At 57.4% G+C, this 18,634-nt stretch overlaps 1 protein-coding gene across 4 annotated transcripts in view; it reads right to left on the bottom strand.

The window, feature by feature from the left end:
- The window catches only part of PPM1F (protein phosphatase, Mg2+/Mn2+ dependent 1F), a 30,819-nt gene extending 16,834 nt beyond the window's left edge, over positions 1 to 13,985 (bottom strand). For 2 of the 4 annotated variants that reach the window (XR_013365943.1, XM_077874566.1), the window contains exons 1-3: positions 13,906 to 13,985; positions 7,096 to 7,341; positions 2,580 to 2,722 (exon numbers count right to left, since the gene is read on the bottom strand). Coding sequence is in view for 3 of the 4 variants with exons in the window: in XM_077874566.1 (XP_077730692.1) it covers positions 2,580 to 2,722; positions 7,096 to 7,292 (340 nt within the window). In the remaining variant the exon portion in view is untranslated. The other 2 variants (XM_077874567.1, XM_077874568.1) reach the window with 2 other exon arrangements.
- Between the last annotated feature and the right edge of the window lie 4,649 nt (positions 13,986 to 18,634).

Raw genomic sequence — 18,634 nt, 5'->3', positions numbered from 1 at the left:
GCACAAGAGGCCATGGCAAGACACGTGTGAGGGAATCCACGCATCAAGGCGGAGGTACTAGTGTCTGGAACTGGCCACTGTCGCCGCATCTGGGACACAGGTGCCCATCAGGGGTTTGGCAAGAGGTGGGGGACCAGCAGGGCCGGCCCAGGGGGCTGTGGGTACAGGAAGGCTCAGCTCGGGGACGACAGGTCCACACGCACTTGGCTCAGTGAACCCCTGCCAACCGGTCGGAGGCCCCTCGCTCAGCTGGGCTGCGCCACGGCCTCCGCAGCCCCCTCCTTCCCTGGCTCTGGATGGCCGGGCTCAGATGACCGTCCGGCAGGGCTCCTTCCCTCTCCCTCTGGGCTCCGCTTCTATCAGGCCTGAGACACCCAGGGAGGCACAGGGACCAGGTACTCTCTTGCCTTAGGTTTGTGCTACCGTTCCTGCCGACATGTTTGAACCTGAATTTCAGCTTGTGCAAAGGCAATCACGCCGACGATAAGCGATGGATAAGCAACGGGAGGCGCGGCTCGGCCTCCTGATGCCGCCGCAGGAGCCGCCCGGGCCTCATCCTGGCGCCCACAGGACCGGCCCACTGGAGGGGCCCGGCTGGCGTTTCGGCCTGACCCAGCCACACGGCCTTCGTCATACCGCTGCCCTCGAGCAGTGGTGCTTCTAACACGCGCCGTGATGCCAATTCTGCGAGAAGGGCTTCGAGACGACAGACCTTACTGCGTGCTGCTCGGGTGACAGGGACGGCTGACCCAGGCCAGCCCAGGTGGCACGGAGGGCGGGGAGGCTGTGACTTCCTCCCCGCGGGGCCCAGCCTCTTCCCCGGCCTGGGAGCCCCCACGTGGAGCGCCCGGGGCCTGCCGCCAGCAGGTGGCGCTGGGTTCCCGCGGGACTCGCGGGTGGGGCCCTCCCTTTGTGGGGCGGGAGCCTGCAGGCTTTGCTGAGGACAATGGCTCCCTGTCACTGGGGCCCCGCCACCTCCCAGGCAGGAATGCGAGGCCCCGCGGCATGGAATGTGGGCAGGAAGCCGCGGAAAAGGCAGGGGACACAGATGGGAACTCAGCACTGGCTGAAGCGAGGGGCCCGCGTGGCTTTGTCTTCTTTCTCTGCGCCCCCCACCCCCACCCCCCTTGCTTTGCCCTCAGTGCTCGCACTAATGCTAAGCTTCAAGTCACACAGATAACAAATATGGGACAAGACGCAAGTCATCATAAGCGATATATAAGAGGACCGGATCAGCAAATCTATGGCAGTCCGTCCCCCAACCCCATGCAGGAGTTCGCTTTTCACGGTTTCGGGTACAGGCCTTTGACTGCGGTCTGGAAAGGGGACCATCCTCCTGATGTACTGTCAGAGGTCAGTGGTAGCCTAACCCTACACTGTAACCCTCGTCCTTACCTCCCTTCATCTTATCACGTAGGCATCTTACCATCTCCGTCATCACCAGCAGGGTGAGAGCGGTACACTAAGATACTTAGAGAGAGGACGGCCACCTTCGTAGGACTCTCATTACAGCGTGTTTTACTGTTCTATGTTAGTATCAGATATTGTTCATCTCTTACTGTGCTTCGTTTAGAAATTAAAGTTTGTCATAGGTATGTGTGTATAGGAAAAAAATGCAGGATTTGGTATGATCTGCAGCTTCAGGCATCCCCTGGGGGGTCCTGAAATGTATACCTCTAGGGCAGCTTGGATGGGGGGGGGGCCATCAGTGTAGCGCCGCCTTCAGCCCAGGGCGTGATCCTGGAGACACGGGATCGAGTCCCACGTCGGGCTCCCTGCATGGAGCCTGCTTCTCCCTCTGCCTTTGTCTCTGCCTCTCTCTCTCTCTCTGTGTCTCTCATGAATAAATAAATAAAATCTTAAAAAAAAAAAAGAAATGTACCCCTCTCAGATGAGGGGGGCTAATGTATTAGGAAACTGAAAGAAAGACACGCAACATAAGAGTCCTGACTTTTTATGATGAGGTTCACTGCCCACTCTGGGTCCCCCTGGCTGTGTGGGGTGGCCCATGGTGCGCCCCACTAACCAGTGTCCTAGGAGGAGGCAGACGGACAGGCCCACCCCAAGCTAGCTCTCACAGATGCTGCCGCGTCTCCACCCCACGGGGTCCCAAGTTGGATCAGCCGAGGCAATAGGCCCAAATGCTGGCATTTTCACCCAGCTGGACCTGAGGCTGGCCCCAGGAGCCGCTCACATGTCACCGCCTGGCTCCCACGCCACCCTGGGGGAACGTCAGCTGAGACAGAAGAGCAAGTGGGCGACGGACTTACCACGTCAGCTTCCTCCCATGTAGAACGGGAAAAGCATTATTCATCCCCTGGCAGCTTCTGAAGCTCAGGGAGATGGCTGCCACGCTCCCCCTGCCGACCTGACGCTGCTACAAGTGCCTTCTCTGCATCCTGACTCTGCCACTGCTGCCTGCTGCCCGCGACCGCCCTTCCACCAGCAAAAACGGGAAAAGCAGCGGCGCCCACTTGAGCCCTGAAATCTGGCAAACTGGCACTTCCCCGCCGCCCGTCCCTTATCTGGCTAGTGTGTCGCCTGCTAGGCCTCCAGGCCAGGGAGGGAAGAGAACTCACAGGTCACAGGGGCCTTCTCTTCCTCATCGTCATCTTCTTCCTCCTCCTGCCTGGGCAACTTCCTGAATTCAGAAAGGTCGGTCTGTAGCAGCTGGGAAACTGCCTCATGGGCCAGAGATGCAGCAAGTGGAGGTGGAGCGCTCCTGGGGACAGGAACAAGAAGTGAAGGGGGGCTGGCACGGCCCCAAATGCTCCACATGGAGCCCTCCTCTCCACTCAGGGAGGCCCTTCCGGAGGGAGTGACGGCCGCTTGCACCACAACGTGCAGCAACAAGGAGCAGGCCGGCCTCTGAGCCCCAGGGAGCTGGATGGGACATCCACTCGATGCCACTTACCAGGTCCCGAGCTACACCAAACATGATTGGGGGCTGCCGGGGGGAGAAGATGTGTCTGCTGGGCTCGGGGCCGGGTAGCACAAACTGCCCAGTGTCCAGCCTGATGACTGCTTCTGGTCACCAATACTGGCTAGGGACCTCTAGTGTTTCAGGAGTCTTATGGGTTGAACTGTGTCCCCCAAAGTTCATATATTGAAGTTCCAATTGCCAGTGCCTTCAAATGTGACCTGACTTAGATACAATTAGGGACACCTCGGTGGCTCAGTGGTTGAGCATCTGCCTTTGGCTCAGGGCATGATCCCGGATCCAGGGATCGAGTCCCACATCAGGCTCCCTGCGAGGAGCCTGTTTCTTCCTCTGTGTCTCTGCCACTCTCTGTCTCTCATGAATAAATAGATAAAATCTTAAAAAAAAAAACAAAGAAACAGATGCAATTAGAGTGAGGTCTTACTGGACTAGGGTGGGTCCCTAATCCCGTAACACTGGTGTTCTTCCTTATAAAAAGGGGACATTCAGACACAGATACACACAGCGAGAACTCTAGAAGATGGAGGCAGATGCTGGGGAAATGAGCCAGAAATCACCAGAAGGAATCAGCCCAACTGGCACCCTGATCTTGGATTTCCAGCCTCCAAAACACTGAGACAATATATTTTTTTAAGAGGCTCAGCCTACATGCGCTGTGTCCATAGAAAGTGTCCCCTGGCTCTTGCGCATAAGGAGCCCATCCCAGGGACGCATGGATGGCTCAGTGGTTGAGCATCTGCCTTTGGCTCAGGGCGTGATTCTAGAGTCCTGGGATCGAGTCCCGCATTGGGCTCCCGGCATGGAGCCTGCTTCTCCCTCTGCCTGTGTCTCTGCCTCTCTCTGTCTCTGTCTCTGTGTCTCTCATGAATAAATAAGTAAAATCTTAAAAAAAAAAAAAAAAAGGGAGCCCATCCCACTGGTGGCCCTGTATGTCTAGACATATCCCAACACCGGAATCTGCCTCCCCATCAGTGGGAACCCTTCATAGGCCAGAGGATGTGTGTTCACCCTTGCGTGTCTGTCCTTGAGGGCTGGGGGCCAACACCCAGGGTAGCCAGTGATTCTCTGCTGGGCAGACACACCTGGCTTTTTCCCCCAAGGGCAAGGACCTCCCAAAAGCTACGTAAATGGGTCCACTTCCCTTTGGGGGATAGGCATCCATGGTGTGTCTATAGATAGTCTTAGGAATCTACTGGGATGGATTTATGATTTTTTTTAAAATGAGAGGGTGACTCAGGGGAGAGGCCTCTGGAACTACCTTTGAAAAACAACCAGCCGAGACATGAGAAATGAGTTCCCCTGCCATTTGGGGATTTCCTGCTAACTACTGGGTTTTCCTTTTTCACAGCAGGGAGAAGGGGCACTGTTCCCTTTGCTCCTGGGGAGGTGGTGCTGTGGCTTCCTGCAGGCCTGCAGAGGCCACCGGGGCAGGGAAGCAGCTTCCGGCCCTGGGGACACAGACAATGCCTGGACTCAGGCCACAGGCTTGGCTTCCTGGATGCACCCTCCCGCCCCATCCAGGGGTCCCCCTCCCCCCTGCCTCTGCACACCCTCCAGGCACTCAGGCCCTGCAGTGGTCAGGGATCCTAAAGACTCTAGAAGATGCTTCAGTGAACAGAAAGTGTGTACAAGGCCCAGGTACCCAGCAAATACTCCAGTCCCACCCGCTTTGGGGTTTTCAAGCTTGCATCTAGCTGCAGAGATGAAAATGAAGAGGAATAATTATAGTGTAAGGTGTGCACTGTCTGGGGACCTGAGGTGAGACACGGAAATGCTGACAACAAGGGGGAAGACAGGATGTAAATCACTGCGCCACTGGACTTGGTGATCTGACTTCCCAACAGTCTCATGAAGGACACCATTTACAACCTGAGACAGCGCCATGCACCACCCTGCTTGCGGCCCCTTACCCCCAGGGGCCTACACGCTGCCAGGGGACCAGAAGGGAGGGACGGGAGCGCGCCAGGCTGCTGCCAGGGGACCTGCTGTGGGGGTGCACCTGACAGACACAGAATAGACAGCATGTGACCACACGTGTGAACACTGTGTCTGCACAGGGAAGAAATACTAGAAAAGGAGAAAAAGAACTGAAAGTAAATCCGTTAAGATGAACAGAAAATATATGACTTGCCTGCTCTGCCATCCTGCTAATTAACGGGGTGCCTGTTCCACACCTGAGCCCAGGGCCTGCCACCAGGCCTCATGGGGCCCCATGTCACCTCAAGCAAGTCCTGCTTTTCTCCTACACGTAGCCTGAGACACTTGCCCTCCAAGTAACAGAAACTCCTCACCCCCCCAAGCCCTGCAACCTGTAGACTTGTCTAGTCAGACCCCTGACTTCTCTCTGGGCAGGAGGGCCCGTTACCTGTACCTGCTCCTGCCTGGCTACCCTCCTCTTCCTCACCTCCTTCCATCTCTACTGCCATGGAGCAAAACCAGCCCTACCTTCTGGGATCCTGCCCCTTGGGGTACGTCCTTCCTCTGTGCCCTCCCTCCCCCTCCCAGCCACCCACCGATGACCCTCCCAGGCCTGGCCCTATTGCTCATCCCTCTCCTGACGCTGAGCCTCTAGCCTGGGGCTCTCCTGTTTCCATCCCCTGGTTATTTCCTCTTTATCCCCTGGACATGGCATCTCTAGCACAGCAGGCCGGCGCTCTCGCTCCCCAGGCTCTGGGCTCACATGCAGTGGCAGCAGGGGTACCAACTCTCCCAGGCCTGCATGTCCTCCCACAGCCCCTAAAGCCCCCACAGGAGCCCCAGGTGGCTGCAGGTGGGACAGATCCTGTGGCCCCAGGTCCTGAGGGAGGCAGAGCTCCGGGAGTCCTTTGCTCCCCTGCACCCAGCAACTATGGCCAATTCTGCTCCACCGACTTGCTTTATGCCACCTGCCTCTAAAATATTTCCTCAAAGTGGAACCAAACAGGCCAGGAACGCCCTCTGTACATGCCACACCCTAAAGGGACACGGTCACTGGGCATGTCGGGAAGGATGCAGGTCAGCTCACACTGACCTTCACACTCCATGACCTGGGTTCCTACACTGTGCGGGGTGAGCAAGAGTCATGAACTCTGTGGGGTCCTAGCAAGCAGGCTCTTAGGGGGGTGTAGGGATAGAGCTGATCTGCTACAGAGGAAGCACGCTTGAAGAACACTAAAATGCCAGTATCCTGAGGCTAGGGGCAGGTTCCAACTTCAGGGGTGACACGGTGACTAGGGACTGTGGGCCCGGCCCCTGGGGAGGACGAGGTTCACACAGATGCTGCATGGGCCACTAGCCTTTACTGTCTATTGCTTTCTTCCTTCAACTCTGCTAAGCTTGTTGCTGTCTCAACTCTGCACCTCAGCTGCCTCGCCTGTGACCAGGGATAGCACCATCACCTCTTGGGCCTAGGGGCACTGTGGTCTCTGTGCGAGGCACACGGCCTGGCCCTGCCCCTCCCTGAGGCCTCAGCCAGTCTCTTAACCCACCTAGCCTCTTCCTCCTCATCTGTGAAATGGGACAGAAACAGAATCTACTGCATCTGTTAGAGGTTGAACTGTGCCCTGCTCCCCACCCCCCAAAAGATATGTTGGAGTCTTAACCTGCAGTGGCTCAGAATGTGACCTTATTTGGCATGAGGGTCTTTGCAGGTATAAGATGAGGTCATACTGGAACAGGGTAGGCTCTTAATCCAACAAGACTGGTGTCTTACAAGAGGAGGAGAAGAGACCCAGACAGGGAGGGAAAGCCACGGGAAGACACAGACAAACAGGGCAGACACCACGTGACACCGAAGGCCAGGCTGCAGAGATGCATCTACAGGCCAAGGAACACCAAGGACTGCTGGCAATACCAGCAGCTGAGAGAAAGGCCTGGAACCAATTCTCCATGGCCTTTGTTTGAGAGAGCACAGCCCTGCTGACATCCTGATCTCTGACTTCTGGCCTCCACAACTCTGCGATAACACATTTCTGTTGTTCCAAGCCGCTGGGCATGTGATACTTTGTGACAGGAGCCCCGGGAAGGGATGCAGCACTGTCACAGGGATGTAACTGTGGGGCATATTCAGCACAGGACAGGATGTGGGGGGTAAGCAGCAGCGGCGGTCACCCGTTGGCGCGTGGCACATGCCAAAGCCCTCGCTCCCACCCCCTCCTGGCAGGTACACCGCCTACCTGTTGCTCAGGAAGCCCATCGCCAGCTCGGTCAGCTCGCCTTCCACCTCCTCCTGGCTCAGCACAGGTCCCGGGAGCTTCCATGGCAAAGGGGGCTCCAGGCTCAGCGGGGCTGGAAAGTCGCAGAGGAAGGCGTCCAGGAAGCCTGGGATCTCCTCTGCCGTGTGGCTGCTCTGCGGTGGGGCTCCAGAGGCCATGCCCAGAGCATGCCGGGGGTCTCTGTTGGGATTCCAGGTGGTATTCACTCTGAGGAAAGGGAGGGTCAGCAAACACATGGGGGATCAGTGTCCCGCTCTTGGGGTAACCGTGCCCTCATCCCCACAGTGCTGCGTGTGCGGAGCTTTGCTTTCTCTCCTTCACCTCAAGGCATCAAGCAGCAGGTGCCACACCTACTCCAGGGCCTCAAGACAGAAGGGCAGAGCAACTGGCCTCACATATAGTTCAGGGGACCCAAGTAAGCGGGAGCACTAACCCTGGTCAGTGTCCTGACACGGGTCCAAGAGGGGCACTTGGGAGCCCAGAGAAGTGGCTTCAAGAGACAGACCTGGGATCAGAAGCCACATGATGCCCTGAAGGAGAAGCGACAGAGAAAGAAGGCACGTTCCTGGTAGAGGATGGCTGGCAGGTCAAAGGCGGGCAGGAGTGGGGACACGAGGGCCAGACCATCGAGGCAGGAAAACACAGCAGGTAAAGGGGTTCAACCTGACTCTGGGACCTTGGCAGCCAGAAGGTGTAGTAGTGATGCCACCAGGTCTGTGAGCCAAGAGGGGAGAAGGGACATCTGTCAGGGAGAAAAAAAAAAGGGGGCCTGGATGGTGCCAGGGTTGGCCCTGTGATGTCTTGGATGTGGGCAGGAAGGGGAATAGGAAGGGGCCCCAGAGGCTGCAGGGCACGACGTCTGGCTGCTCCCTGGGATGCAGGGCATCCCAGGGCCTGGGTGGGAGAGAAGCCGGGAGCTGGGGACATCTGCGATGTGTCTCTCCAAGAGGAAGAGTCCTGGGCCTCCTGAGCTCCAGCTGAAGGAGACCCACCGGGGACAGCCCAGTCACTAACCCCACTGACCCTGAGCACCGGCTCCCATCTCTCAGGCTCTTCCGTCCTCATCCTCAGGAAGGCCACAGGCTTACGAGCTGCCAGGCCCTTCGTATTGCCTGTAACGACCCTGGGAGCCAGGTCGAGCCCTCATTTCAGAGGGAATGCCGAAGCTCGGAGAGGGCAGCCCTTGGACTGCGAATGGCTGATGGGGTCTACGAGGGATTCCAGAGCCCACGCTCCTCACCATCCCACCCAGCTCTTCTCCCACGAGGGCCTCACTCGCACTCGCTCCTGCCCCATCCTTCTCCTGGGCCTCCAGCAACTCTCCCCGAGGTCCAGACCTCCACGCATGGCCAGCACCCCCTCTTCCCTCACCTTGCCCCCCGCCCTGGGTTCATGGGCCAGAGAAGGCCTGTCTGTCATCCTCCTGCACGGCCTGCCTGGCCTCCCGCTTCTCATGCTCAGGCCTCCAGACCCAAATGGTCCCAGGGCATCTCTCTCCTGGCACATACCCTGTCTCCTTCGCTGTGTAGGCCCCACTTCGTACCCCATGCCCCGGTGTGCCTCCTCCCCAGCCACCAACCCCGAGCACAGGCCCGTCTCACCCATTCCCCTCTGGCTGGTGCCTGCTGAGGTGGTCGAAGCTGAGCCTTCCTTCCCAGGGCTGGGGCACCCCTAAGGCCTCCATAACGTCCCTCTAGGCAGCCTGCTTTGGGAACGGTAACAGATTGACTGGAGAGTCCAAGCAGCACCCCAAGTTCCAGGAGGAGAATGTGAGGAGCAATTTGGTGGTCCAGTCCCTCCCCAAAGCCTTCCAGCTTCTGAGGAGTACACGCAGGGAGAAGGCATGGGAGAGACTCTTCTGGAATTCTTCATGCCTACAAAGGTTACCAAAGGGCAGCTGTGGACAGGGGTTGGAAATTGGAGGCTGAAGGGACCTGAAACCGAGAGGAGGTGTGAGAGCCCACCCAGCACCCCCAGAAGAGCACACCTATTGGCTTGGCTGTCCTCATCAAGAGCCACTAACTCTCTTTAAAAGGCACCCGGGTGGCTCAGTGGTTGAGCGTCTGCCTTTGGCTCAGGGTGTGATCCTGGGATCTGGGATCCAGTCCCATATCAGACTCCTTGCATGGAGCCTGCTTCTCCCTCTGCCTGTGTCTCTGCCTCTCTCTCTCTCATGAATAAATAAATAAAATCTTAAAAAAGAAAAAAAGCCACTAACTCAGCACAAGTCTTGTGGGAGAATAAAGAGAAAAAACACAAGAGCCCAGGGTGAAGGGGAGTGGGGAAGTTAAATGTCTAACCTGGGAAGGACCTGCAGGGACAAGGCGGGTAAATGGGAAAAACACAAAACCTCTCTCTTTTGGAGACCTCTCAAAAGTTGACTTTTTAAAGGAGACACAGGAAGAATATAGAAATCAGGGCACTGAGGACGGAGGGTTACGGGGACGGATTTAAAATCCTTGCTATCTTCCACATTTACTTGTAAGTAGGAGTAAATACAATGCAGCCCCAGGTTACAAAAAGACGAACGGGTAAAAAGCTACAGAGAGTAAAATAAAGGGGCAGAAATCAGGACAAGAGCAGGCCGGACAACCGTATCATAACCACAAGGGTAAGACTTTGTGAAATGGGGAGATCAGAGAAGGCTGGGAGCCCGCGGGGGGGCGGTGAGGGTCACCTGGGGAGAAGGCAGGCTGCTGTGAGCTGTGGAGCCGGAGAACCAAGCCGGGGGTGGAGGGGGGACAAGAAGACAGCGTGACTCTCCCAGCAGGCTCCGACACCCTTCAGCAGAGAAGGAGGCCAAGCCACCTCCTCCCCTTGCCAACAGCTCTGGCCTGTTGCTTGAGGAGAGAAACGCGAGTGATGCAGAGCTGCCCTCATGCAATGGCCGCGGGCGGAAAGGCCTGGCTCCCTGCAGGCCCAGAAACCAGGCTCTAGTACATCACTAAGACCTAGACGAGAGGAGAGCTTGCTCACGCATCTCCCCAGACGCACAGGAGGGCCCTAGTTGGAGAAACCCTGCCCCACAGCGTAAAGCACAGAATGCAAGACCCTCCACCTGCGACATCACTTGCTGGTGGCATCTGCTCAACATCGTGGAATGCAGGTACCTCCTTCGGATGCTGTTTCCTGTGCCTGGAGCTCCCTCCCCCCGAGTCTGCCCCTTTCCTTGGGGATCGGAGTCCCCCTCTCTGCACTGCCTCGGTGCTCTGCCCTGTGCCCACTGCCCCTAGCCCAGGCCCGATGGCAGCCCGTGTGTGACAAGCCTGCTGCATAGGGCCAGGGGAGGGGGCGAGCGCGGGCAGGCGCTGTGGGCCTGACAGTGCTTGTGTGCATGCCGGGCCTGCATCTGCCAGGGTGCGGGCTGGCTTATTCGCAGGGCCTGCGCCAGCTGCCCTCCTTTGCTAGACAGGCAGGTGGCCCAGAGCCATCCTGCCTGCTGAGGACCAACCGGGCTTGTTTCTGCATCACCTGGCTGAGGCGAGGGGCAGGGAGAGGAGCCGGGACCCGGCTTTCCTTCTTGGGGGCCCAGCTGGCATAAAAGACAAGAGTAATTTCCCTCCTTGGCCTTCTTCTTTTTTTTTTTTTTTTCAACAAACTGAATCTGTGATATTTGCCATACAGATATGAGCAAAACAATCCCTGCTCCCAGGAGCCCGGGACCTACAGATAGAGGCACGAAGAGGGTAGGAGAGATTCCTAAGGCAAAGGGGGCCCCGGAGACAGTCCCAGTGCCAGGAGGGACAGGGGACCGTGCTGTGCTCCTGAGTTCTTGCAGGCCTGCCTGGGGCGGACAGAGTCTCAGTGGTCGGCCGGGAGAAAGCAGGACAAGGTGGGGCAGATGAGGCAGGGCTGGTGCAGGGCGTCCCAACTGGAAGCAGGGGTGAGGGGGCCTAGGGAGAGGGACTCAGTCGGATGTGAGTCTGCGCGAGTCATCAAGGACCGGGGGTGGGCATGGGAGGAACACTGGGCTGCCTGCCTCGACCAGACTGGCCAACATGGCCCACAGCCGGGTCCTCCTGGCTCCCAGAATGCAGCTGCTCTGCACGGCTCATCAGCTGGCAGCCACGGAGGATATAATCACAGCACTGCCAGCTAACACCCGCCAGGGGCCCAGCTGCCCGCGCCAATGACACACTTCCTGCATCTCCTCTTTCCACCTCCCAGCAACCTGTTGTCACTATCCCCAGGTGGGGGCTGCGGGGGGGCGGGGGGCGGTGCGGCAAAAGACCTGTGCAGTTTGTTCAAAGTCCCTCAGTGGGGTTCACTTTGGGGAGTCTGATGGTGGAGCCTTGGCTCTACACTGCAACAGAAACCCTGCCCACCCCTCACTGGTCACCAGCCTGGGGAGTCAGTCTCTCGTGACCTCTTCTTTCATCTCTCTGCCCATCACCCTGTTGCAGCGCCTCATCTCCATGCTCCTGTGCCTTGCCTCGTGGCATCCCATGTTGCCCCCCCCAAGGCCTCTCTGACCCAAGCTCTGCTGAAACTGTCTTCCAGACCCCTAAGAAAAAAATATTTTCTTTTAGTTTATCAGTTTTGACTCATAAGCTCAACGAATGCATATTTGTACCACTGCTCTTTTCTTCATCTTTAAAAAAGATTCATTTATGCATCTTAGAGAGACAGCGCACGCATGTGAGCACGGGCAGGGAGAGGAGGAGAATCCTCAAGTAGCCTCCCCACTGAGCACAGAGCCTGACCCACAGGGCTCAGGGCTCCATCATGACCCAAGCAAAATCCAGAGTTGGCCGCCTAACCGACTAAACCACCCAGACTCCCCAACTGCCTCTGCCGAGAGGTATGGACAAAATACTTGTTCGGAGTCCTGCTTGACCTGGGAACCCAGGCGTAAAGCAAAAAACAGCAATTCTTAAGAAAGGAAACTGCATCATCGTTATAACCGTATTGCCTTCCTTATTAAAAACGTTTCTGTAAACGGAGGATCTTATTTCTTCATTCATAAGTAACCCCTGGGATGAATATGGTGTAAGTTTTCCAGATCTTTTTCTACATACGTATCTTTCTTCTTTTTAAAATATTTATGTAAAATACATGTGACATACGATTTATCATTCTGCCCATTTTTCAGTCTCCGGTTCTGTGGTATGAAGCACATTCACACTGTTGTGCAAACAGCCCGTTTTAGGAGCTTACTTTCTCACTAGATACCACACTCCCCAAGTCAGGAAGCCACCCCTGTCCTCTGAGGCATTAGCACAGCCCTTTGCGCCTGGTGGCTGGCAAGGGCGATGGCAGAGGGAAGAGGCTGGCCGCCTCCTGCCACTGCCAGTGGGGGGTATGGGCTGTGATAAGCAGCCCGAGGCCTGGCACCTTCAAGGAGGAAGTGAAGATAGTCTGTGGAAGACCGATCAGAGGAGAAAGCTTTTACAGACAGGGGTGGCCTCAGGCAATATCGCAAAGGAATTCTACAAATGTACTTGTACCGGGCTTTACAGATTCCAAAGTGGTATTCAAAGTGGTATTTGCACAACCCTTCTGAGAGGTGCGAGCTCTTAGCTCACACTGCAGACGCAGAGATAGGCTCGGGGAGGGTCAGGAACCCACCTAACGTCCCACAGGTAGGAAATGGCAAAGCCAGACTCACATGAGGTCTTCTCAAGCCTTTGGCACTTCCAGCTTGGTGGTGGGAGGAAAAGAATGAGATTTGACAACAGGCCAGGTACGGGCATAGAGGCCAGAAGCGAGGCGCCCTGAGGTGGCGCGGTTGGTTGAGCGTGCAAGTCTTGGTTTGCGCTGCAATCGTGATCTCCGGGTTGTGAGGCTGATTGAGCCCCGGGGTGGAGCCCAGAGTGCAGGGCTCAGCGGGGAGCCCGCTGGGGTTTCTCTCTCCCTCTGCCCCCTCCCCTCTGAAATAAATAAATCTTAAAAAAAAAAAAAAAAAAAAAAGGCAGCAGTGAGCTAGAGAGGACCTCAGAGGCTGGCCTTACATTCTATCTCCCAGGGTGGGAGTACAGCTCAGCCCACAGACCTGCCCCAGGAACTCCCACAAGGACGAGTGTCACCGGGGCCATGTGTGCTGCTGGGTGGAGGCTGGGGGGAGGAGTCCCTCACCATCGACTAGTCCCGGCTGCTGTGAGGCCCTGCATTAAAATCCCTACGGTCAGGTGCCAGCTTTCCCTGCTGCACAGAGGTTAAGGGCTTGCCGGGGCCCCAGAGCCTCCAGCGGCGGAGTCACCTCGGCCCGAGATCTCCAGCTCGCACCTGAGGCTGAAGCTGCGGCAGCCGCGCACTGGCCTTAACTACATCGCCGCTTGCAATCACTCGGAGGAGGAGGGGGCCACGCGGGGGCCGGGCCGTGGGTCGGCACGTGGGCAGGGATGTGGCCCCGCAAAGGTGCGGGCGCCGGTGGGCAGGGGCGGGGGCAGGGCACGGGGCTCCCGCACGGGGGTCGGCCGCGGGCCACGGGCGCGTCACCCCTCAGCATCCCGGCCTCGCCCGCTCGGTGCCCACCTGGCTGCGGCGTGGCCACACCCCCGCCGGCCCAGGGCCCCCCGGTTCTGCACCCTGGCCGCCCCGGCCCTCCGGTTCTCTGCCTCGGGTCCCCCAGGCCCCCCACCGCGCCCTCCGCTCCTCGGCCACCCCCTCGGCCGCGGAGCCCCCGGGTCTTTCCGTCTCGGCCTCCTTGCCCCCGGCCCCCCTGCTCCGCTGCCCCCGGGTCCTCGGCGCCCCGTCTCACCGCTGCACGCCTCAGGTGCCCACCGGCCCCGCGCCCCGGGCCTCCCCGCCCCCGGGCCCCCCAGCCCTCACCTGCGACTCCGCCGCTCGGACCCCGCGAGCCGCTCCCGGCCGGCCCCGCCCACTTCCCGTCCCCCGCCGCCGGGCTCCGCGCAGGCGCAGGCGGGCGGCGGGCGGGCGGGGTCGGGCCTCTGCTGCCCCCTGGCGGCCGCTCGCCGGCGGTTACAGGCGGGGAAGAGCCGCGCGGGCCCCCTGGCTTCGGGAGCACGACGCTCGCGGCCGCACTGACGGCCTCAGTTCTCGAGCCGTGGGGTGGGGGTGGGGGTGGGGGTGGGGGCCGGGGAAGCAGCCCCTACCGCGCCGCGGCCCGACCCCCGCAGCAGGCGCCGCGGGCAGCCGGTGAGCGCCGAGCGGGGATGCAGGCCCAGGCCCGGGGCCCGGCTGCCCGGAGCGGTTGTGTGGGTTCTCACTGCCGTTAGGACGACGACCGCAAACGTATACAAATTGATGATTTGCAGCCCTGGGGGTCAGAAGCCCGCAAGGGCGCAATGGGCTGTAGGTTAAGTGTCAGTAGCGTGCGGCCCTTCGGGGGCTCTAGTGGGGGGTCCTTCCCTGCTGCACTGGCTCCTAACGACGGCGTCCTGCCCCCTGAGGGCTCCCCCGTCTTCAAAGCAGGAGACCCGGGATCGAATCCCACGTCGGGCTCCCGGTGCATGGAGCCTGCTTCTCCCTCTGCCTGTGTCTCTGCCTCTCTCTCTCTCTCTCTCTCTGTGTGTGTGACTATCATAAATAAATAAAAGTTAAAAAATTAAAAAAAAATAAATAAAGCAGGAACAAGTCCTGGAGCTACCACCTCTCTGGCTGCCGCCTCTGGTTCCCTGTTCTTTTTTTTTTTTTTTTTAAGATTTTATTTATTTATTTATTTTTAAAATTTTTATTTATTTATGATAGTCACAGAGAGAGAGGCTGAGCCCCCCAGGCATCCCTCCCTGTTCCATTTTCAAAGACCCTTGTGATGACATTGGCCTGACCAGATGATATGGATAATCTCAGTATTTTCAAGTTAGATGATGGGGTGCCAGGCTGGCTTAGTGGGATGGGCATCGGACTCTTAGTTTTGGCTCAGGTCACGATCTACGGGTCCTGGGATCAAGCCCCATGTGGGGCTCCTCAATTACCTGGGAGTCCGCTGGAGATTCTCTCACTCTGCCTCTGGCTCGCCTCCCACACACCCATGGGCTTTCTCTCTCAGATGGATAAGTATAACCAAAAAAAAAAAAAAAATTTAGGGGCATCTGGGTGGCTCAGGTCATGATCCCAGGGTCCTGAATCGAGCCCTACATCAGGCTCCCTGCTTAGAGGGGGAGCCTGCTTCTCCCTCTCCCTCTGCCACTTTCCCTGCTCATTCTCTCACTCTCCTTCTCTCAAATAAATAAAATCTTTAAAAAGTTAGATGATGTGAAATCTACATTTTGTCTGCAACCCTGATTTTCCTTTGCCATGTAATCTAACACAAGTTCCAGAGATGAAGTCATGGACATCTTTGGAGGGGACATTTTTCTGCCACCCATGAAAATGTTTCCTTTTATAGCTGGAAGAAATAAATGAACTTTTAGATCAAGGATGTTTTAATATCTGTATTAATATTTTCATCTTTATATCAACACAGTCATACGATAAAATTTTTTTGAATTTTAAAACATTTTTATGGAAGAAGGGACCTTGAAAGTCGTACTGCAGCCCTACCTCCTTGACTTTCAGGTCCCCGTATGGGCCTGTCCTTTCCAGGAATCACGGTCTCTGGGGCGCTTCACTAACAGGAGGGATTCAGGGAAGCAAGAAACCTTGGAGAACTAGCAGTTGACTGATGTGAAAGGAAACCATTTTGGGTAGGGGTGAGCCTGGCAGGCAGGGGGTGTCTAGGGAGAGAAAGCAGGGTGGGGAGGGATGCTGGCTCATGCCTTTCTCCTATTTACGCCTTCCTGGATCCTATAACCCACCCCTGTCAGTGTGGTGACCCCAAGCAAGGCCTGAGGTTACTTCTTATAACTTGTCCTACTTTGGACATGTTCCTTGGCTCATCTGAGCCTGTTTCCTTACCAGAAAGATGGGAACCGGAGCAACCAACCTATCTCATGGGGTCGTTGTGAGATCCTGCATCTGCGTTTCTCAAGTCTGGCAGCAGAATGAGGATGAAGTTTGAGAACCACGGCACAGGTGAAGGGGTGCTTGGGACGATCTCCTGCGCCGAGAAGGGGGGTGCCCGTGAAAGCTGGTACACCAGCAGGCCTCTTCAGCGCGGGCCCTCGTCAGACTCTTTGAAGCACCGAGTCCACTGAAGGTCGGTGGCTTAGAGATGACAGCGAAGCGAGGCACTGCCACTGGCCAGGAGCTGGCCCCTTAGGGGGCACTAGGCCAAGCCACTGCTTGTGAGATTACTGTGCCCTGTGGCTTGTCAACCCCACCCTGTCTGCATTCCATCACGCCTCAGCTTCTGGCTCTTGGCTTTCACCCTCATGAAAAGAATCTTTCAAGTCACTCACCCCACCCAGCCGCCGATGTTGGGCCCCGCTTCTCTTACCAGACCGTCGCTGGCGTAGACCATTAGACCACATGGATTTCCCAAAGCGTTCGGCCTGGGTTCTCCCCCTGCCCCCTCCAACTGAACCCTCTCCTGGTCCCCTAATATCCATTATTCTGGAACCCCACCCCGAATCCTCTACTCCCCTGCCATAGGACCTCATGTGTCTGCAGGCAGTTATGCCTATCTTTGTGCCCCATTCCTTTACGCATTGCTAGACTCATCGTAGAGCCAGGGGGACCTTGCTCTTGAAACCACCAGCGATGCTGTGACGTAGGAAAGAAGGTGCAAACCTCACCCCTGACTTCCAGGACTTCTGCTTGGCTTCCTGTTTCCAACAGTGCTGCTCTCTCAGAGCGGGCCCTCAGCTTCCTTGGCGTACTTTCAGGTCTTCAAGGACCTGACTGATCCAGGACAGTGGGGGGTGGTTCATATATGTAGGTCTGTGGTACCTTTTCCTGCCTAGCAGCCCTGGAAGGGGTGCCGCACTCAATTGAGCAGATGCGCATGAAGTACCTAGCGGCAATGTCACTAGAGCCTCAAAGTGACAGGAATGGGTACGGTCCAGGCCAATGGCCCATGTCCAGTCAATTCAGCCGGACAACCAGGCCCTGCTTCTGTGAGTCCTGCACAAAGGCCTGGTCCGCAGGAGCTTTGCCCCGTTCCCCCAGAGCAGGCCAGCCCGAAGCTACTGGCCTCCCTGATCTCAAGGGCAGAGGGTGCGGTCCTGAGGAGCACAGAAGGCCGTTCCAGCCAGAGGGGCCTCCTCTCTTCCTGTCCTCCTGCCCCTGTAGCCACACGGGAAGGGCTGTATGCTGTTGGATCATAGGAGATGAAGGGACCCGGAAGGCAGACTCCAGCTTTGAATGCCAAGGAGATTCATACGCAGTGGGCGGTTGTGGAGAAAAATTAATGAAGCCTTTGTGATTAGCCCTCCTTGGGGCTGAGCCTCTGTGCAAAATCCCGGTAAGGAACAGCTGGTTTGGGTTTAAAGCCTAAGGTACAGTCTCTGCCCCAGTAAGTCACTCTGGCCATCTACCTGGGCTGCCTTGTGTGGGATCCCAGGGCGGACTGGAGTTGGGTCTCCTTCCCATGGAGAAGGCCCTGGGTCCACCCACGATGTGATAAGGTGGCAGAGCAGTCACAGCCCTATGCCAGGACACTACCTCCAGCAGATGCGGCCTTACCAGTGCCCCAGTCTGGTCACAGCCAGAGGGGAGGAGGGAAGGAGCACAAGCATCCTAAGAGTACCCGTTCCCCTGATGCTGCACCCCAGCTTCCCGGGAGCCTGCCCTCAGGTCACCGCGTCCCCTCTGGCTCATTGTAGGTTTTCTTTGAACTTCTAGAGTGTTTTCAGAGTTCTAGGGACACTTGGGTTGGTTCTCTGGGGCCTCCCGAGAGGGAGCCTGGAGGGTACAGTGCTTGCTTGGAATGCTGGGTGGTCACAGGTGTATTTATGGAAACTCTTCTCAGCGCCTTGTATGTTCCAGTGGACTGTGAATCTGCTCCCCAGATGGGGAGTCCACGTGCAAAACACTTCTGACCTGTCCCTCACAAAGTTGTGTTGCACTGTACCCCCGTGAAAGCCGAAGTGGGGCAAGGGAAGCATGTTGGGGAGGGCAGGCTACAGAGCAGTTTGGCTGATGGATTCAGGCAGGCAGATGGCTGCAGTGGGGCTCCCCATCACTGACCATGGCACCCCTGCCCAGTTCCTCCTGGTAAGTGGCTGGCCTGCCTCTGTCTCGGACAATAAGGGCTCATGTGAGAAATCAGAACAGGTCCTGGGAGGCCATCAGGGTTGGATGCACCACACACAGAGCTGCTCAGAGCCGCCATCTGACTCCAGTCAGCTGCAGCGACGGCCAAGGTCCAATGAGGACTTCCTTCAGCCTGGCCTCCTCCGGCAGGCCTCCCTCCTACATCTGCCTGGGGTGACAGGCAGTTGGTGCCTTACTTTCTTCTTTGCAGACATCGGGACGCTACTTGTGCACACAGCGACCATGCCATCCCACACATACTGAAATATGATGCGAGCCTCGGACTGGGCTTCATCCCCCTTTCTGCACTTGGTGGCCTTCCTACAAGCACCGCCAGCGTGCGGGCAGAGCAAGGGCACTCAGGAGATGTGTGCAGAATGAAGGGAGAGGTGGGGCAGGGAAGAGATGGGCAGTGAGGACACCACAACCCTCTGGCACCAGTGAGAGGTCCTGAATTGCTTGC

This window comes from Canis aureus, chromosome 27 (genome assembly GCF_053574225.1).
Source record: "Canis aureus isolate CA01 chromosome 27, VMU_Caureus_v.1.0, whole genome shotgun sequence".
NCBI classification, from domain to species: Eukaryota; Metazoa; Chordata; class Mammalia; order Carnivora; family Canidae; genus Canis; species Canis aureus.
The sequence above is the reverse complement of the archived record's forward strand: the minus strand, read 5'-3'. Positions and strand labels throughout refer to the sequence as shown.